Genomic DNA, 18034 nt, shown 5'->3' with positions numbered 1-18034 from the left:
CACGTGCTTACAAAACCAGGAAAAGAATGAAACTTTTAAGGCAAACAAAATGACCACTTCTCACTTCTCTCAATTGTGTAATTCTGAAATAGTCTCAAAGTTTATCTGTGCCATAAACAACTTAGGAACCTTTTCCCCAGAGATATGGAAATGCCAAAACTCGTGGAAAAAAAATGAAAAATAGCACTGGGCTACCACCAACAAAGGGACATGCTAAAGGTTCTGGTGCCACGAAGAGTTTCTAGGGAAGTCCATTGTTACCTCAACCCCTAAAAAAGCCATGATTCCATGCAAAAGCTGAACCCAGCTGAAAACAGGTTCAATCATGAATTCAAAGTATAGGACAGGGCTACCCTGGTGGCTCAGTGGTAAAGAACTGGCCTGTCAATGCAGGAGGCAGTCTCAATCCCTGGTCTGGGAAAATGCCACATGCCATGGAGCAACAGAACCTAAGCACCACAACTACTGAGCCTGTGCTCTAGACCTCAGAAGCCACAACTGCTGAAGCCCACATGCCCTACAGCCTGTGCTCCACAACAAAAGAAGCTGCTGCAATGAAAACCCGTGCCCCACAGCCAGAGAGCAGTCCCCGATATCTGCAACCAGAGAAAAGCAATGGAGACCCAGTGCTGTGAAAAATAAAATAAAAATTACAAAGTAAAGGACAAACCCCGCTATGGAGCTTGTGTGAATTTTTTTTCTTATTTTTTTAAAAATGGTGGTAAAATACACATAATGTAGAATTTACCATCTTAGCCATTTTATAGTCCACAGTTTAGTATTATTAACTATATTTAAATTTGTGCAACCAAACCCTGGAATGTTTTCACCCTGCAAAAATTAAACTTTATTCCCATTACACAACTTCTCATTTCCCAGTCTTCCAGGCTCTAGCAACCATCATTCTACTTTTTCTTTCTGTGCACTGGACTACTTTAGACATCTCACATAAATGGAATCATTCAATATTTGTCTTTTCATGACTGAGCATTGCATCTAGCAAAATGTCCTCAAGGTTCATCCATGATGTAGCATGGTATAGGAATTCCTTCCTTTTTAAGGCTGAATAATATTCCTTTGTATGTGTATATCGCATTTGTTTATCTATTCAGAATATCCATTTCTGTGTCTCAGAGGTATGGTTCTGTTGCGCTGGTGGCACAGAAGTTATAGAGTCCAATTTGTAATGGTTGTTTTCTACAGAGAAAGACAGACAGACTTGGTTGAATGATGTGTGTACTCCAGGAGGGGAAAAACAAGCTCATTAAAGCTGCAGCTGCACTCAATTCCATCATCTAGAACCATCTCACCATCCCTGTCTACCTCAAAAATAAAGGTTTTGTTAACTGTATATTCCCAGGTTCTGGAACAGGATTTAGCACATAGTTAACACACAGTAATTATTTATTGGCTGAGTGAAACTAGAAAGGTAATTGTTCAGAAAATTTTATATGCTTGATTTTGAATGACTCAATTCATCTGAATATATTACCCAGGAAAGCATCAGTTTGTATTAACATGGAAACATAGTCCAAGAACTACTTTTAAAGGAATCAGGTTGTATATCAATAATCAGTATAATTTCCTTTATGTAAAAATAAATGCACACATCAAAACAATACATTGTATATAATAATAATGTACCTAAATAATATTCTTCAAATCCAATGGTTTGGTTACTTCTGGGTTTGAGAGAGATGAGGACCAAGACAGAAAGGAAACTTTCTGTTTGAATTTCTACTTGTAGGGTTTGAATTATTTACCAAAAGAACATATTTTTGTATTATTAGCGAAACTTTGGTAAGGAAAAAAAATATGGAAGGATAATATGTCACAAGAATACACTGATTCAGGGACTTCCCTGGTGGTGCCTGGTTAAGATTCACCTTCCAAGTGCAGGGAAGTGTATGTTCAATCCCTGGTCAGGGAACTAAGTTCCTGTAGGCCTTGCTACCAAAAATTAAAACAGACACAATATTGTAACAAATTCAATAAAGACCTTAAAAATGATCCACATCAAAAAAAAATATTTAAAAAAAAGGAATGCATTGATTCAGTTTACTTTACATGTAACCTTTCTCAGAGACCTACTGGAGAATGTGCTCCACCAAAATAATGGGAAATAAGAAAGACAACAATATGGGATACAAGAACAGGATCCAGCACTAGAGAGACTCAAAGGGAAACTTTGAGTTAACTATATTCTGAAAATAGATGGAAGGAAGAGAAAAGATGTTAGTGATAGGTGCAGGAACTTAGAAGAAAGCTAAATACTCATATTCCATTCTGGAAAAACAATGCATAAATACTAAACCTGAGAAATCAAGAAGAGTAATACAAGCATTATTTAGACATGAATAAGTACAAACTGCCTGGTGGGCTGCAGTCCATGGGGTTGCTAAGAGTCGGACACGACTGAGCGACTTCAGTTTCAATTTTCACTTTCATGCATTGGAGAAGGAAATGGCAACCCACTCCAGTATTCTTGCCTGGAGAATCCCAGGGACGGGGGAGCCTGGTGGGCGGCCGTCTATGGGGTCGCACAGAGTTGGACACGACTGAAGTGACTTAGCAGCAGCAGCTAAAGAACGGAAAAGGCAATGGCAGCCCACTCCAGTACTCCTGCCTGGGAAATTCCATGGATGGAGGGGCCTGGTAGGCTACAGTCCATGGGGTCGCTAAGAGTCGGACACAACTGATGCGACTTAGCAGCAGCAGCAGCTAAAAGAGATGAACATGACTGCTCTTTCTGAAAATAAGAAAATGACACAAGTTCTGCTGTTTTTGGTAATGAACCTTATGGAATTATTTGTTCCTGAACTACGTGTATATACAACTTCAATCAAACTAAGAAGTAAAAAAGAGAAAAATCACAACTGAGGTCCACATCAGAAAACCATACCTAATGGGGGTAGGGGGTCACCAGGTGTCAGTCAAGCCAGAATATCCAACACTTTATCAGTCATGGAAGAATCCAAAGCAAATGAAAAACGAAATACCAAAATTTTTATACAGGGAAAAAAGAAATTCAAGAACTCAGTCCCCACTTTGGTAGTTAAAAATGAACCACCTTCTCCCTAGGAACAAATGCTCAAAATCCGGTGCATGGTATCCATATTCGTAATGTTTTAAACCACTACTCTGGACTCCAATCTTAACTATTCTCCCTCAACTTCATTTTCCTCACCTAAAAACCAGTGTGGTGGAAGTGGGTGGGTGGTGATAACTTAGATCTTACAGGATTATTCTCTGGGTGAAATAATAGCAAACTTCTGTAATCCAACAAATGTTAGGCGTTATTTGAAATGTTACTGTATATATAGCATCTCATTTAATGTTCAAACTACAATCCTCATCCCATTTTCCAGATGAGGAAGCCAAAGTACAGAGGTTCCAGTAATTTGCTCAATATCGTAGCTACTGGTGAAGCGAGGATGCGAATTCGGCTGATCTGGCTTTAACAGTTTGTACCAAAAACCAGACTATGCCGAAATGCGAGAATAAAATGCGCACAATAAACCGTACTACTTCACACATGTGTGCCAGTCCACACAAAACAGGTAGGTGATAGCCAGTTCGAGGTCTGGCCGCCTCACAAGAGACCAAGGCACAACCAGGGTCTCCACTCCTGTCCACAATTCCCCAAGCTCCTTCAAGGCTCCCCAGCAGCCAGGGGCGCCCTCCCTTTCCCCGCTACAAAAAAAAAAACTTCCCATCGCACTTCGGACAGGAGTCGGGAGGAGCCAGCGCGCAGCTCTCGCAGCGAGCCCCGGCGGTGGGAGGTAGAGGATGGAGCGGAGCCCAGGGAGGGGACTGCGGGAAGGTGTTTGGGGCGGCAGCGTTTACCTTGACCTGCACTCTCATCGCTCCGGGAATCCGGGGCGGGCCTCGCGGGGACCTGTAAGGGTGCAGGCAGTGGCCTGGGCACTTCTCCCGCCGCCTCCTAGAGCCGCGACGCCCGGCTTCTCCAGGTCTGCGCCGCCCAGACGTGCCTCTCCGCTCCGAACCGAGCCTTCTCTCCTCCCGGGTGCCGGCTCACGCCACGTCCGGTCTCCTCCGCCGCCCGGCCGGAGTGGAACCGGAGAACTGCCTCCTCTCCCGGGACGGGTTCCCCACCGCCCTAAGCGGACCCCCAGCCCCGTTAAGTTTCCGGTCTGATACCACCTCCGCGCTGGCCCCGTTCCAGCTCCCGGAACCTGGGCTGTGGGGCGTGCACTTAAGTGTCCTACGATAGCGAACCCTCAAATATGATAATCGGCTCCGGGTGGAGACCAGAGGAGTTGAGAGCAGATATTTCGTAAGTCCCATCTATTCGAGATTCTAGTTAAATAACGCGTGGCCGGCCCCACCTACAAAGCACCCAGGGCACCGGGCTCAAATCTGGTAAAGTCACCAAGGACTCAGCCCCGCCGACTGGCAGCCCGGCTTACCTGTAAGCGCTCCGCCGCGGAACGAGCGTTCATCCTGGACTTGCAGGCCCCGCTACCAAAGCCTTATCTGAGCTTCTGACTTGTGGAGTCAGATCTGAGCTCCACCTCCACACGCTGCCTTTTACAGCAGTATAGATTTGTCACCATACCTTTTGGCCTCAGTTACCTCCCGTGTAGAAAGGTGATTCCGACCTTACCTGGCTTGAGTATAGGGAGGGTCAGATGGGATTTTCATCATCATCACAGATATACCTAATTGTATATTTAATTGTGTTGGTCTTGTTGAGTCAGCGTGGTGTTGGGAGGACACGGGGGCGGGGGGATAACCTAACAAGCAGTCTTTTACTATCTGGGAGTTACTGGATGTTAGGTGACCCCTCTGGGCCTGGGTTTGTTTATCTACACAGTGGGAACGAGGGTGAATAAACCCCTTTCCTCAGAGGCTATTCTGAAATCCAGAAGATACAATCAAAAGCTTTGTGATTTCTGTATTTTCGGTGGGTTACCCTGGTTAGGCAGTCTTTTTAAGGCTGCCGTCAGTTACTGTGGGTGAATCCTAGTATGTTGGCAGAGATGAGGCTCACTTATTACAAGTGCAGTTAACAATGGTAGCTATTCATCCTTAACTGACTTCAAATTAGTCCATTCTGAATTTCTGCCCAGTGAGCTCACATTTGCAGACACTTTTTTTTTTCACTTATTTTCTTCTTCTTCTTTTTTTCCTTCTTGTTGGCCACACCAGGCAGCATGCATACACACTTGCTAAAGTCGCTTCAGTCATGGGACCCTATGGACTGTAAGCAGGCAGGCTCCTCTGTCCATGGGATTCTCCAGGCAACAATATTGGAGTGGGTTGCCATGTTTATATGGGATCTTAATTCCCCCACCCAGGGATGAACCTGAACTCCCTGCCATGGAAGAGCAAAGTCAGAACTGCCGGACTGCCAATGGAAGTCCTTTCTCTCATTTCTCAATGTGGTTTTAATTTTTCTTTGTTAGAAAACTTGAACATCTCATTTGCATATTAACATTTTGTTGTTGTTTGTTTTTCTATTAATACATTTACTCTCTTTCTCCTTGACCCAGTTCCCTCAAAATTTTAATATGAGCAGTTAACTGATTCAGGAGCCCCGCTAAGGCATGTAAGCACCTCTTGATTGGTATTTCTCCATACATCTCCTCTGTTGGTCTGTCTCAGCACTAGAGACTGGGAGCTCTCAAATATCTGCAGACCCCCAAGAAAACTAAATATTTGGAACTCAAGATTCTTAAGAGTGTTGGTACACTGTAATTAACATCTGGTGGCTTAGACGGTAAAGTGTCTGCCTGCAATGCGGGAGACCCAGGTTCAATTCCTGGGTCGGGAAGATCTCCTGGAGAAGGAAATGGCAACCCACTCCAGCACTCTTGCCTGGAAAACCCCATGGACAGAGGAGCCTGATATGCTACAGTCCATGGGGTCGCAAAGAGTCAGACATGACTGAGTGACTTCACTTCACTTAACCTCTTTGGTAAATTTACATGTCAGGGTAGTCATATATACTTTTCAGATCAAGCCTCAAGGCAGAGTCTAAAATATCAGGACACTTCTAGGACTTAAAACATCTGATGTGCTAGTACAAGGTGCCTTTGGTCTCCAAGTTGTAACAGAAACAACTGAGGCATTTGTTAAAAGTGCAGATTCCCAGGCCCCACCCAGGCCACCTAAACCATCTATATAATTTCTGGGGTGGGGCCCAGGAATCTGTATCTTTCATAAGTACCTCACTCAACTTAAAACTTGTCTTAAAAAAAAAAAAAATCTCCTGGCCACAAGTATACTTTTGCCTAGTGGAAAGCAATGAAATTTAAACTTCAGGGTGTTCATTAGTAGTTCAGGGTGGTTTAATTCAAGCCAACAAATATTTCCTGAACACAGACTGCTTGTCAGACATCCTGCTGGGTGCTGGGAAAACAAAGATGAATAAGACATTGTCCAGACCTCAAGAAGCTTGGGTTTGTAGGGAGGAGGAACAATTAAAAGTGAAACAGTACCTGGGTCACCACTGGTAACATTCATCAACATACACAGCTTTATTTTCTCATTTATTGTTCTTTCCTAGTCCCTTTCTTCCTCTTCCCTTCCTTTTCTGCTTTGTTTTCTTCTTTATCAGATCTCTGTTTTTACCCTGAACACTGTAAATGTTTTATTCCTGATCTAACATGGTTTTAAGGCACTAACTTTTAAAGTCAACCTAGTGATTTCAAAATGAAGGGAAACAGCTGATTTTTCAACAGAGAAAAATGAGTAGACAACACTTTTTTTATATGTAAAAATGTTTTTTGTTTGGTTTTGGCCATGTTGCACAGCTTGCGAGGTCTTAGTTCTCTGACCAGGGATTGAACTGGTGCTCCTCACAATGAAAGCACAGAATTCTAACCAATGGACCACCAGGGAATTCCCTATATGTGAAAATCTTAACGAGTCCCAGTTACCAGGGACTACTAAGGAGTAGGTTCTAATATATGCATTCTTCTCCTAAAGAAAATTTTACAAGCTTGGATTTGGCTCATTTTCCTTAATTTGGATAAATAACTCTCTTTGCACCAACAAGAACAACACCATGAGAAACTCATGACCAGTGAATCATAGTGTATCTCCTGTTCATGGCTTTCACTTTGGGTAGCCACCACTAATTTCCTTTCAGAAGCATAAAAGAAACAAAATAAATGTGCATTCTGAAGTGGGTAATGGAAATGATGATAAATCTAGAGGGCATTTCACAGTGGGAGAAGTTTAAAGGTATGGGTTATTAATTTAAATAAAGGTGGGGGCTTCCCAGGGAGTGCCAGTGGTAAAGAGCACCCTGCCAATGCAGACTTTAGAATATGCTTTGTCGTTCATTTACTTCCAACTCTTGCAGCCCCATAGACTGTACCCTGCCTGGCTCCTCTGTCCATGGGATTCTCCAGGCAAGAATACTGGAGTGGGTTGCCATTTTCTTCTCTATGGGATCTTCCTGACCCAGGAATCAAACCCAGGTCACCTGCATTGCAAGCAGACTATTTTACTGATTGAGCTATAAGGGAAGACTTTAGAGACACAGGTTCAATCCCTGAGTAAGGAAGATCCCCTGGAGGAGGATGTGGCAACCAACTCTAATATTCTTGCCAGGAGAATCCCATGGCCAGAGGAACTTGGCGGGTTACAATCCATAGGGTCACAAAAAGTCAGACACAACTGAAGCACAGTATAGCACATGCTTCCAGTAAGGAAGGATAAAATCCAGACCTCCAGTCCATTCTTGTGTGACTGTTTCTGTTTTCAAACCTTCCCATTCAAACCAAAGGTGCTAAGTTTGAATTGCATCCATTTACTCTCCTGCTGCTGCTGCTGCTGCTAAGTCACTTCAGTCGTTTCCGACTCTGTGCGACCCCATAGACGGCAGCCCATCAGGCTCCCCTGTCCCTGGGATTCTCCAGGCAAGAACACTGGAGTGGGTTGCCATTTCCTAAACAGCTACAAATCAAATTTCCTTTTGAAAGGTAGCAATATATTTTCTTATGCCTACTGAATAGATGTTTTTCTTATTCAGTGCTTCTGTGGGAGTATGCTCCCAATTTGTTTTTCTGCTGTGAAAATGGATCACTTATCCTATCACATAAACAAAGATTAAAATATTCATGGTTGATCAGGGGAGAAACAGGAACCCTCAGATACTTTTGGTAAGAGTTTAAAATGAGACCCTTTTGGAAGGCATGTTAGAGATCTGGGGGCTTCGCTGGTGACTCGGCTGGTAAAGAATTTGCCTCCAATGTGGCAGACCTGGTTCGATCCCTCAGATGAGAAGATCCCCTGGAGAAGGGAAAGGCTACCCACTTTAGTATTCTGACCTGGAGAATTCCACGGACTGTGTAGTCCAGGGGTCTCAAAGAGTCAGGCACGACTGAGTGACTATCACTTCACTAGAGAGATTTGGATTCAAGGCATAACCTTTTCCATCACAATTTCGGTATTAGAACTTTGTATTTCAGAAACGCACTAAGATATATGTATAAGGATATACACAGTAGCACCCTTTGTAATGAAGAGAGATTACCAATAATCCAAACAGCCATTAGTGGGTGCTTAAATAAACTGTGATGTGTCCATACCGTAAAATACCATGCAGCTTTTAAAAGAATGAGTTACCACGCAAGGGCCAACAAGCTCCAGAGCAAGACATACCACACAAATTCTCCAGCAACATAGGAACATAACCCTGAGCCTCAATATACAGGCTGACCAAAGTCACACCAAACCCACTGACATCTCAAAACTTATTACTGGACACTTCATTGCACTCCAGAAGGAAGAAATCCAGCTCCACCCACCAGAACACTGACACAAGCTTCCCTAACCGGAAAACCTTGACAAGCCACCCGTCCAACCCCACCCACAGCGAGGAACCTCCACAATAAAGAGGAACCACCAACTGCCAGAACACAGAAAGGCCACTCCAAACACAGCAATATCAGTTCAGTTCAGTCGCTCAGTCGTGTCTTTGCGACCCCATGAATCACAGCACTCCAGGTCTCCCGGTCAATCACCAACTCCCGGAGTTCACTCAAACTCATGTCCATCAAGTCAGTGATGCCATCCAGCCATCTCATCCTCTGTTGTCCCCTTCTCCTCTTGCCCCCAATCCCTCCTAGCATCAGTTCAGTTCAGTTCAGTTCACTCACTCAGACCTGTCCGACCCTTTGTGACCCCATGAATCGCAGCACGCCAGGCCTCCCTGTCCATCACCAACCCCTGGAATTCACTCAGACTCACGTCCATCGAGTCAGTAATGCCATCCAGACATCTCATCCTCTGTCGTCCCCTTCTCCTCCTGCACCCAATCCCTCCCAGCATCAGAGGCTTTTCCAATGAGTCAACTCTTCGCATGAGGTGGCCAAAGAATTGGAGTTTCAGCTTCAGCATCAGTCCTTCCAATAAACACCCAGGACTGATCTCCTTAGGATGGACTGGTTGGATCTCCTTGCAGTCCAAGGGATCCGCAAGAGTCTTCTCCAAAACCACAGTTCAGAAGCATCAATTCTTTGGCACTCAGCTTTCTTCACAGTCCAACTCTCACATCCATACATGACCACTGGAAAAACCATAGCCTTGACTAGACAGACCTATGTTGGCAAAGTAATGTCTCTGCTTTTCAATATGCTATCTAGGTTGGTCATAACTTTCCTTCCAAGGAGTAAGTGTCTTTTAATTTAATGGCTGCAATCACCATCTGCAGTGATTTTGGAGCCCCCCAAAATAGTCTGACACAGTTTCCACTGTTTCCCCATCTATTTCCCATGAAATGATGGGAACAGATGCAATGATCTTAGTTACACAGCAATATAAACAAGACGAAAAGGCAGAGAAATACCCAGGAGGTAAGGGAACAGGATAAATGCCCACCGAACCAAACAAAAGAGGAAGATATAGGGAATCTGATAAAAGGATTCCTGATAGGGAATCCTGATAAAGAATTCTGAATAATGATAGTGAAAATGATCCAAAATCTTGAAAATAAATTGGAGTTACAGATAAATAGCCTAGAGACAAGGATCCAGAAGATGCAAGAAAGGTTTAACAAGGACCTAGGGGAGCCTGGGGGCAGTGAGCAGATACCCCTCCTCCAAGGTAAGGGCCAACCAAGACGGGCGGGTCATAGTGGAATGGTCTGACAGAATGTGGTCCACTGGAGAAGGGAATGGCAAACCACTTCAGTATTCTTGCCTTGAGAACCCCATGAACAGTATGAAAAGGCAAAATGATAGGATACTGGAAGAAGAACTCCCCAGCTTAGTAGGTGCCCAATATGCTACTGGAGATCAGTGGAGAAATAACTCCAGAAAGAATGAAGGGATGGAGCCAAAGCAAAAACAATACCCAGTTGTGGATGTGACTGGTGATAGAAGCAAGGTCCAATGCTGTAAAGAGCAATATTGCATAGGAACCTGGAATGTCAGGTCCATGAATCAAGGCAATATTGGAAGTGGTCAAACAAGAGATGGCAAGAGTGAACGTTGACATTCTAGGAATCAGCGAACTAAAATGGACTGAAATGGGTGAGTTTAACTCAGATGACCATTATTTCTACTACTGTGGGCAGGAATCCCTCAGAAGAAATGGAGTAGCCATCATGGTCAACAAAAAAGTCCGAAATCCAGTACTTGGATGCAATCTCAAAAATGATAGAATGATCTCTGTTTGTTTCCAAGGCAAACCATTCAATATCACAGTAATCCAAGTCTATGCCCCAACCAGTAACACTGAAAAAGCTGAAGTTGAACGGCTCTATGAAGACCTACAAGACCTTTTAGAACTAACACCCAAAAAAGATGTCCTTTTCATTATAGGGGGCTGGAATGCAAAAGTAGGAAGTCAAGAAACACCTGGAATAACAGGCAAATTTGGCCTTGGAATACAGAATGAAGCAGGGCAAAGACTAATAGAGTTTTGCCGAGAAAATGCACTGGTCATAGCAAACACCCTCTTCCAACAACACAAGAGAAGATTCTACACATGGACTTTACCAGAAGGTGAAAACCAAAATCAGATTAATTATATTCTTTGCAGCCAAAGATGGAAAAGCTCTATACAGTCAGGAAAAACACGACTGGGAGCTGACTGTGGCTCAGATCATGAACTCCTTATTGCCAAATTCAGAATTAAATTGAAGAAAGTAGGGAAAACCACTAGACAATATAGGTATGACCTAAATCAAATCTCTTATGATTATACAGTGGAAGTGAGAAATAGATTTAAGGGACTAGATCTGAGAGATAAAGTGCCTGATGAACTATGGACGGAATTTCGAGACATTGTACAGGAGACAGGGATCAAGACTATCCCCATGGAAAAGAAATGCAAAAAAGCAAAATGGCTGTCTGGGGAGGCCTTACAAATAGGTGTGAAAAGAAGAGAAGTGAAAAGCAAAGGAGAAAAGGAAAGATATAAGCATCTGAATACAGAGTTCCAAAGAATAGCAAGAAGAGATAAGAAAGCCTTCCTCAGCGATCAATGCAAAGAAATACCGGGAAACAACAGAATGGGAAAGACTAGAGATCTCTTCAAGAAAGTTACAGATACCAAGGGAACATTACATGCAAAGATGGGCTCAATAAAGGACAGAAATGGTATGGACCTAACAGAAGCAGAAGATATTAAGAAGAGGTGGCAAGAATACACAGAAGAACTGTACAAAAAAGATCTTCACAACCCGGATAAATCAGGATGGTGTAATTACTCACCTAGAGCCAATCATCCTGGAATGTGAAGTCAAGTGGGCCTTAGAAAGCATCACTACGAACAAAGCTCGTGGAGGTGATGGAATTCCAGTTGAGCTATTTCAAATCCTGAAAGATGATGCTGTGAAAGTACTGCATTCAATATGCCAGCAAATTTGGAAAACTCAGCAGTGGCCACAGGACTGGAAAAGGTCAGTTTTCATTCCAATCCCAAAGAGAGGCAAGGCCAACGAATGCTCAAACTACCACACAATTGCACTCATCTCACACGCTAGTAAAGTAATGCTCAAAATTCTCCAAGCCAGGCTTCAGCAATACGTGAACTGTGAACTTCCTGATGTTCAAGCTGGTTTTTAGAAAAGGCAGAGGAATCAGACATCAAATTGTCAACATTTGCTGGATCATCGAAAAAGGAAGAGAGTTCCAGAAAACATCTATTTCTGCTTTATTAACTATGCCCAAGCCTTTGACTTCTGGATCATAATAAACTGTGGAAAATTCTGAAAATGATGGGAATACCAGACCACCTGACCTATCTCTTGAGAAATCTGTATGCAGGCCAGGAAGCAACAGTTAGAACTGGACCTGGAACAACAGACTGGTTCCAAATAGGAAAAGGAGTACATCAAGGCTGTATATTGTCACCCTGCTTATTTAACTTATATGCAGAGTATATCATCAGAAACTCTGGGCTGGAAGAAGGACAAGCTGGAATCAAGATTGCTGGGAGAAATATCAGTAACGTCAGATATGCAGATGACACCACTCTTATGGCAGAAAGTGAAGAGGAACTGAAAAGCCTCTTGATGAAAGTGAGAGTGGACAGTGAAAAAGTTGGCTTAAAGCTCAATATTCAGAAAATGAAGATCATGGCATCTGGTCCCATCACTTCATGGGAGATAGAAGGGGAAACAGTGTCGGACTTTATTTTTGGGGGCTCCAGAATCACTGCAGATGGTGATTGCAGCCATGAAATTAAAAGACACTTACTGCTTGCAAGGAAAGTTATGACCAACCTAGATAGCATATTCAAAAGCAGAGACATTACTTTGCCAACAAATGTCCGTCTAGTCAAGGCTATGGTTTTTCCAGTGGTCATGTATGGATGTGAAAGTTGGACTGTGAAGAAAGCTGAGCACTGAAGAATTGATGCTTTTGAACGGTGGTGTTGGAGAAGACTCTTGAGAGTCCCTTGGACTGCAAGGAGATCCAACCAGTCGATTCAGAAGGAGATCAGCCCTGGGATTTCTTTGGAAGGAATGATGCTAAAGCTGAAACTCCAGTACTTTGGCCACCTCATGCAAAGAGCTGACTCATTGGAAAAGCCTCTGATGCTGGGAGAGATTGGGTGCAGGAGGAGAAGGGGACGACAGAGGATGAGATATCTGGATGGCATCACTGACTCGATGGATGTGAGTCTGAGTGAACTCCGGGAGTTGGTGATGGACAGGGAGGCCTGGCGTGCTGTGATTCATGGGATCGCAAAGAGTCGGACACGACTGAGCGACTGAAATGAACTGAACTGAACTGAGGGGAGCCTGGTGGGCTGCCGTCTATGGGGTCGCACAGAGTCAGACACAACTGAAGCAACTTAGCAGCAGCAGAAGAAGAAATAAAAAGAGTCAGTATATAATGAATAATACAATAAATGAGATCAAAAACACTCTGGAGGGAATCAACAGTGGAATAAGAGAGGTAGAAGATAGGATAAGTGAAATAGAAGATAGAATGGTAGAAATAAATGAATCAGAGAGGAAAAAGAGAAAAGAATTCAAAGAAATGAGGACAACATCAGAGACCTCTGGGACATGTTAAACACCTGAACATTTGAATCATAGCAGTCCCAGAAGAAGACAAAAAGAAAGACCATGAGAAAATACTTGAGGAGATAATAGTTGAAAACTTCCCTAAATGGGGAAGGAAATAATCACCCAAGTCCAAGAAACCCAGAGAGTCCCAAACAGGATAAACCCAATGCAAAACACTCCAAGACACATATTAATCAAGTTAACAAAGATCAAACACAAAGAACAAATATTAAAAGCAGCAAGAGAGGAAAAAAAAAAACACAGAAGGGGATTCCCATAAGGATAACAGTTGACCTTTCAATAGAAACTCTCCGGGCCAGGAGGGAATGGCAGGACATACTTAAAGTGATGAAAGAAAATAACTTACAGCCCAGATTACTGTACCCAGCAAGGATGTCATTCAAATATGAAGCAGAAATCAAAAGCTTTACAGACAAGCAAAAGCTGAGAGAATTCAGCACCACCGAACCAGCTAAAGGATCCTCTCTAGACAGGAAACACAAAAAGGGCGTATAAACCTGAACCTAAAACAATAAAGTAAATGGCAATGGGATCATACTTATTAATAATTACCTTAAATGTAAATGGGGTGAATGCCCCAACCAAAAGACAAATACAGGCTGAATGGATACAAAAACAAGACCCCTATATATGTTGTCTACAAGAGACCTACCTCGAAACAAGGGACACATACAGACTGAAAGGGAAGGGCTGGAAAAAGATATTCCATGCAAATAGAGGCCAAAAGAAAGCAGGAGTAGCAATACTCATATCAGATAATACAGACTTTAAAACAAAGGCTGTGAAAAGAGACAAAGAAGGACACTACATAATGATCAAAGGATCGATCCAAGAAGAAGATATAACAATCATAAGTATATATGCACCCAACATAGGAGGACCACAATATGTAAGACAAATGCTAACAAGTAAGAAAGGGGAAATTAACAATAACATAATGACAGTGGGAGACTTTAATACCCCACTCACACCTATGGATAGATCAACTAAACAGAAAATTAACAAGGAAACACAAACTTTAAATGATACAATAGTCCAGTTAGACCTAATTGATATCTAATGGACATTTCACTCCAAAACAATGAATTTCACCTTTTTCTCAAGCGCACACGGAACCTTCTCCAGGATAGATCACATCCTGGGCCATAAATCCAGCCTTGGTAAATTCAAAAAATTTGAAATCATTCCAAGCATGTTTTCTGACCACAATGCAGTAAGATTAGATCTCAGTTACAGGAGAAAAACTATCAAAAATCCCAACATATGGAGGCTGAACAACATGCTGCTGAATAACCAACAAATCACAGAAGAAATCAAAAAAGATATCAAAATATGCATAGAAATGAATGAAAATGAAAATACAACAACCCCAAACCTATGGGACACTGTAAAAGCAGTACTAAGGGGAAGGTTCATAGCAATACAGGCTTACCTCAAGAAACAAGAAAAAAAATCAAATAAATAACCTAACTCCACACCTAAAATAACTTGAAAAGGAAGAAATGAAGAACCCCAGGGTTAGTAGAAGGAAAGAAATCTTAAAAACTAGGGCAGAAATAAATGCAAAAGAAACAAAAGAGACCATAGCAAAAATCAACAAAACCAAAAGCTGGTTCTTTGAGAAGATAAAAAAAATTGACAAACCATTAGCCAGACTCGTCAAGAAACAAAGGGAGAAAAATCAAATCAACAAAATTAGAAATGAAAGCGGAGAGATCACAACAGACAACACAGAAATACAAAGGATCATAAGAGACTACTATCAGCAATTATATGCCAGTAAACTGGACAACGTGGAAGAAATGGACAAATTCTTAGAAAAGTACAACTTTCCAAAACTGAACCGGGAAGAAATAGAAAATCTTAACAGACCCATCACAAGCATGGAAATTGAAACTGTAATCGGAAATCTTCCAACAAACAAAAGCCCAGGACCAGACGGCTTCACAGCTGAATTCTACCAAAAATTTAGAGAAGAACTAACATCTATCCTACTCAAACTCTTTCAGAAAATTGCAGAGGAAGGTAAACTTCCAAACTCATTCTATGAGGCCACCATCACCCTAATACCAAAACCTGACAAAGATGCCACAAAAAAAGAAAACTACAGGCCAATATCACTGAAGAACATAGATGTAAAAATCCTTAACACAGTTCTAGCAAACAGAATCCAAGAACATATTAAAAAGATCATACATTATGACCAAGTGGGCTTTATCCCAGGGATGCAAGGATTCTTCAATATCCGCAAATCAATCAATGTAATACACCACATTAACAAATAGAAAAATAAAAACAATATGACTATCTCAATAGATGCAGAGAAAAAAAGCCTTTGACAAAATTCAACATCCATTTATGATTTAAAAAAAAAAAAACCCTCCAGAAAGCAGGAATAGCAGGAACATACCTCAACATAATAAAAGCTATATATGACAAACTCTCAGCAAACATTATCCCCAATGGTGAAAAATGGAAAGCATTACCCCTAAAGTCAGGAACAAGACAAGGGTGCCCACTCTCACCACTGCAATTCAACATAGTTCTGGAAGTTTTGGCCACAGCAATCAGAGCTGAAAAAGAAATAAAAGGAATCCAGATTGGAAAAGAAGAAGTAAAACTCTCACAGTATGCAGATGACATGATCCTCTACATAGAAAACCCTAAAGACTCCACCAGAAAACTACTAGAGCTAATCAGTGAATATAGAAAGTTGTAGGATATAAAATTAATACACAGAAATCCCTTGCATTCCTGTACACTAACAATGAGAAAACAGAAAGAGAAATTAAGGAAACAATTCCATTCACTATTGCAACAAAAAGAATAAAATACTTAGGAATATATCTACCTAAAGAAACAAAAGACCTATATATAGAGAACTATAAAACACTGGTGAAAGAAATCAAAGAGGACACAAATAGAAGGAGAAATATACTGTGTTCATGGATCGGAAGAATCAATATAGTGAAAATGAGGATACTACCCAAAGCAATCTACAGATTCAATACAATCCCTATCAAGCTACCAGCGGTATTTTTCACAGAACTAGAACAAATAATTTCACAATTTGTATGGAAATACAAAAAGCCTCGAATAGCCAAAGCAATCTTGAGAAAGAAGAATGGAACTGGAGGAATCAACCTGCCTGACTTCAGGCTCTACTACAAAGCCACAGTCATCAAGACAGTATGGTACTGGCACAAAGACAGAAATATAGATCAATGGAACAAAATAGAAAGCCCAGAGATAAATCCACACACCTATGGACACCTTATCTTTCACAAAGGAGGCAAGACTATACAATGGAGAAAAGATAATCTCTTTCACAAGTGGTGCTGGGAAAACTAGTCAACCACTTGTAAAAGAATGAAACTAGAACACTTTCTAACACCATACACAAAAATAAACTCAAAATGGATTAAAGATCTAAATGTAAGACCAGAAACTATAAAACTCTTAGAGGAAAACATAGGCAAAACACTCTCTGACATTAACCACAGCAGGATCCTCTATGACCCACCTCCCAGAATACTGAAAATAAAAGCTAAAATAAACAAATGGGACCTAATTAAAATTAAAAGTTTCTGCACAACAAAGGAAACTATAAGCAAGGTGAAAAGACAGCCTTCAGAATGCGAGAAAAAAATAGCAATTGAAGCAACAGACAAAAAATTAATCTAAAAAATATACAAGCAACTCCTGCAGCTCAATTCCAGAAAAATAAAAGACCCATCAAAAAGTGGCCAAAGAACTAAACAGACATTTCTCCAAGGAAGACATACAGATGGCTTACAAACACATGAAAAGATGCTCAACATCACTCATTATCAGAGAAATGCAAATCAAAACCACAATGAGGTACCATTTCACGCCAGTCAGAATGGCTGCGATCCAAAAGTCTATAAGCAATAAATGCTGGGGAGAGGGTAGAGAAAAGGGAACCCTCTTACACTGTTGGTGGGAATGCAAACTAGTACAGCCACTGTGGAGAACAGTGTGGAGATTCCTTAAAAAACTGGAAATAGAACTGCCTTATGACCTAGCAATCCCACTGCTAGGCATACCCACCGAGGAAACCAGAAATGAAAGAGACACATGTACCCCAATGTTCACTGCAGCAGTGTTTATAATAGCCAGGACATGGAAGCAACCTAGATGTCCATCAGCAGATGAATGGATAAGAAAGCTGTGGTACATATACACAATGGAATATTACTCAGCCATTAAAAAGAATTCATTTGAATCAGTTCTAATGAGGTGGATAAAATTGGAGCCTATTATACAGAGTGAAGTAAGCCAGAAAGAAAAACACCAATACAGTATACTAATGCATATATATGGAATTTAGAAAGAAGGTAACGATAACCCTGTATGTGAGACAGCAAGAGAGACACAGATGTATTGAACAGTCTTTTGGACTCTGTGGGAGAGGGCAAGGGTGGGATGATATGGGAGAATGGCATTGAAACATGTAAAATATCATATGTGAAATGAGTCACCAGTCCAGGTTTG

At 41.7% G+C, this 18034-nt stretch overlaps 1 protein-coding gene across 2 annotated transcripts in view; it reads right to left on the bottom strand.

Annotated features, from left to right (window-relative positions):
• The window catches only part of TRPM6 (transient receptor potential cation channel subfamily M member 6), a 122673-nt gene extending 116442 nt beyond the window's left edge, over positions 1 to 6231 (bottom strand). Inside the window, exons 1-2 of one of the 2 annotated variants that reach the window (XM_069576352.1) lie at positions 5851 to 6231; positions 4431 to 5217 (exon numbers count right to left, since the gene is read on the bottom strand). In XM_069576352.1, the coding sequence (XP_069432453.1) occupies positions 4431 to 4463 (33 nt within the window). In that variant the 5' untranslated portion in view covers positions 4464 to 5217; positions 5851 to 6231. Of the gene's footprint in view, positions 1 to 3846; positions 4300 to 4430; positions 5218 to 5850 lie in introns of those variants that run through there. The other variant, XM_069576354.1, reaches the window with a different exon arrangement.
• Between the last annotated feature and the right edge of the window lie 11803 nt (positions 6232 to 18034).

The sequence above is a fragment of the Ovis canadensis genome, chromosome 2, assembly GCF_042477335.2.
Source record: "Ovis canadensis isolate MfBH-ARS-UI-01 breed Bighorn chromosome 2, ARS-UI_OviCan_v2, whole genome shotgun sequence".
In the NCBI taxonomy this organism is placed as follows: domain Eukaryota; kingdom Metazoa; phylum Chordata; class Mammalia; order Artiodactyla; family Bovidae; genus Ovis; species Ovis canadensis.
This window is presented reverse-complemented; position numbering and strand designations above follow the sequence as displayed.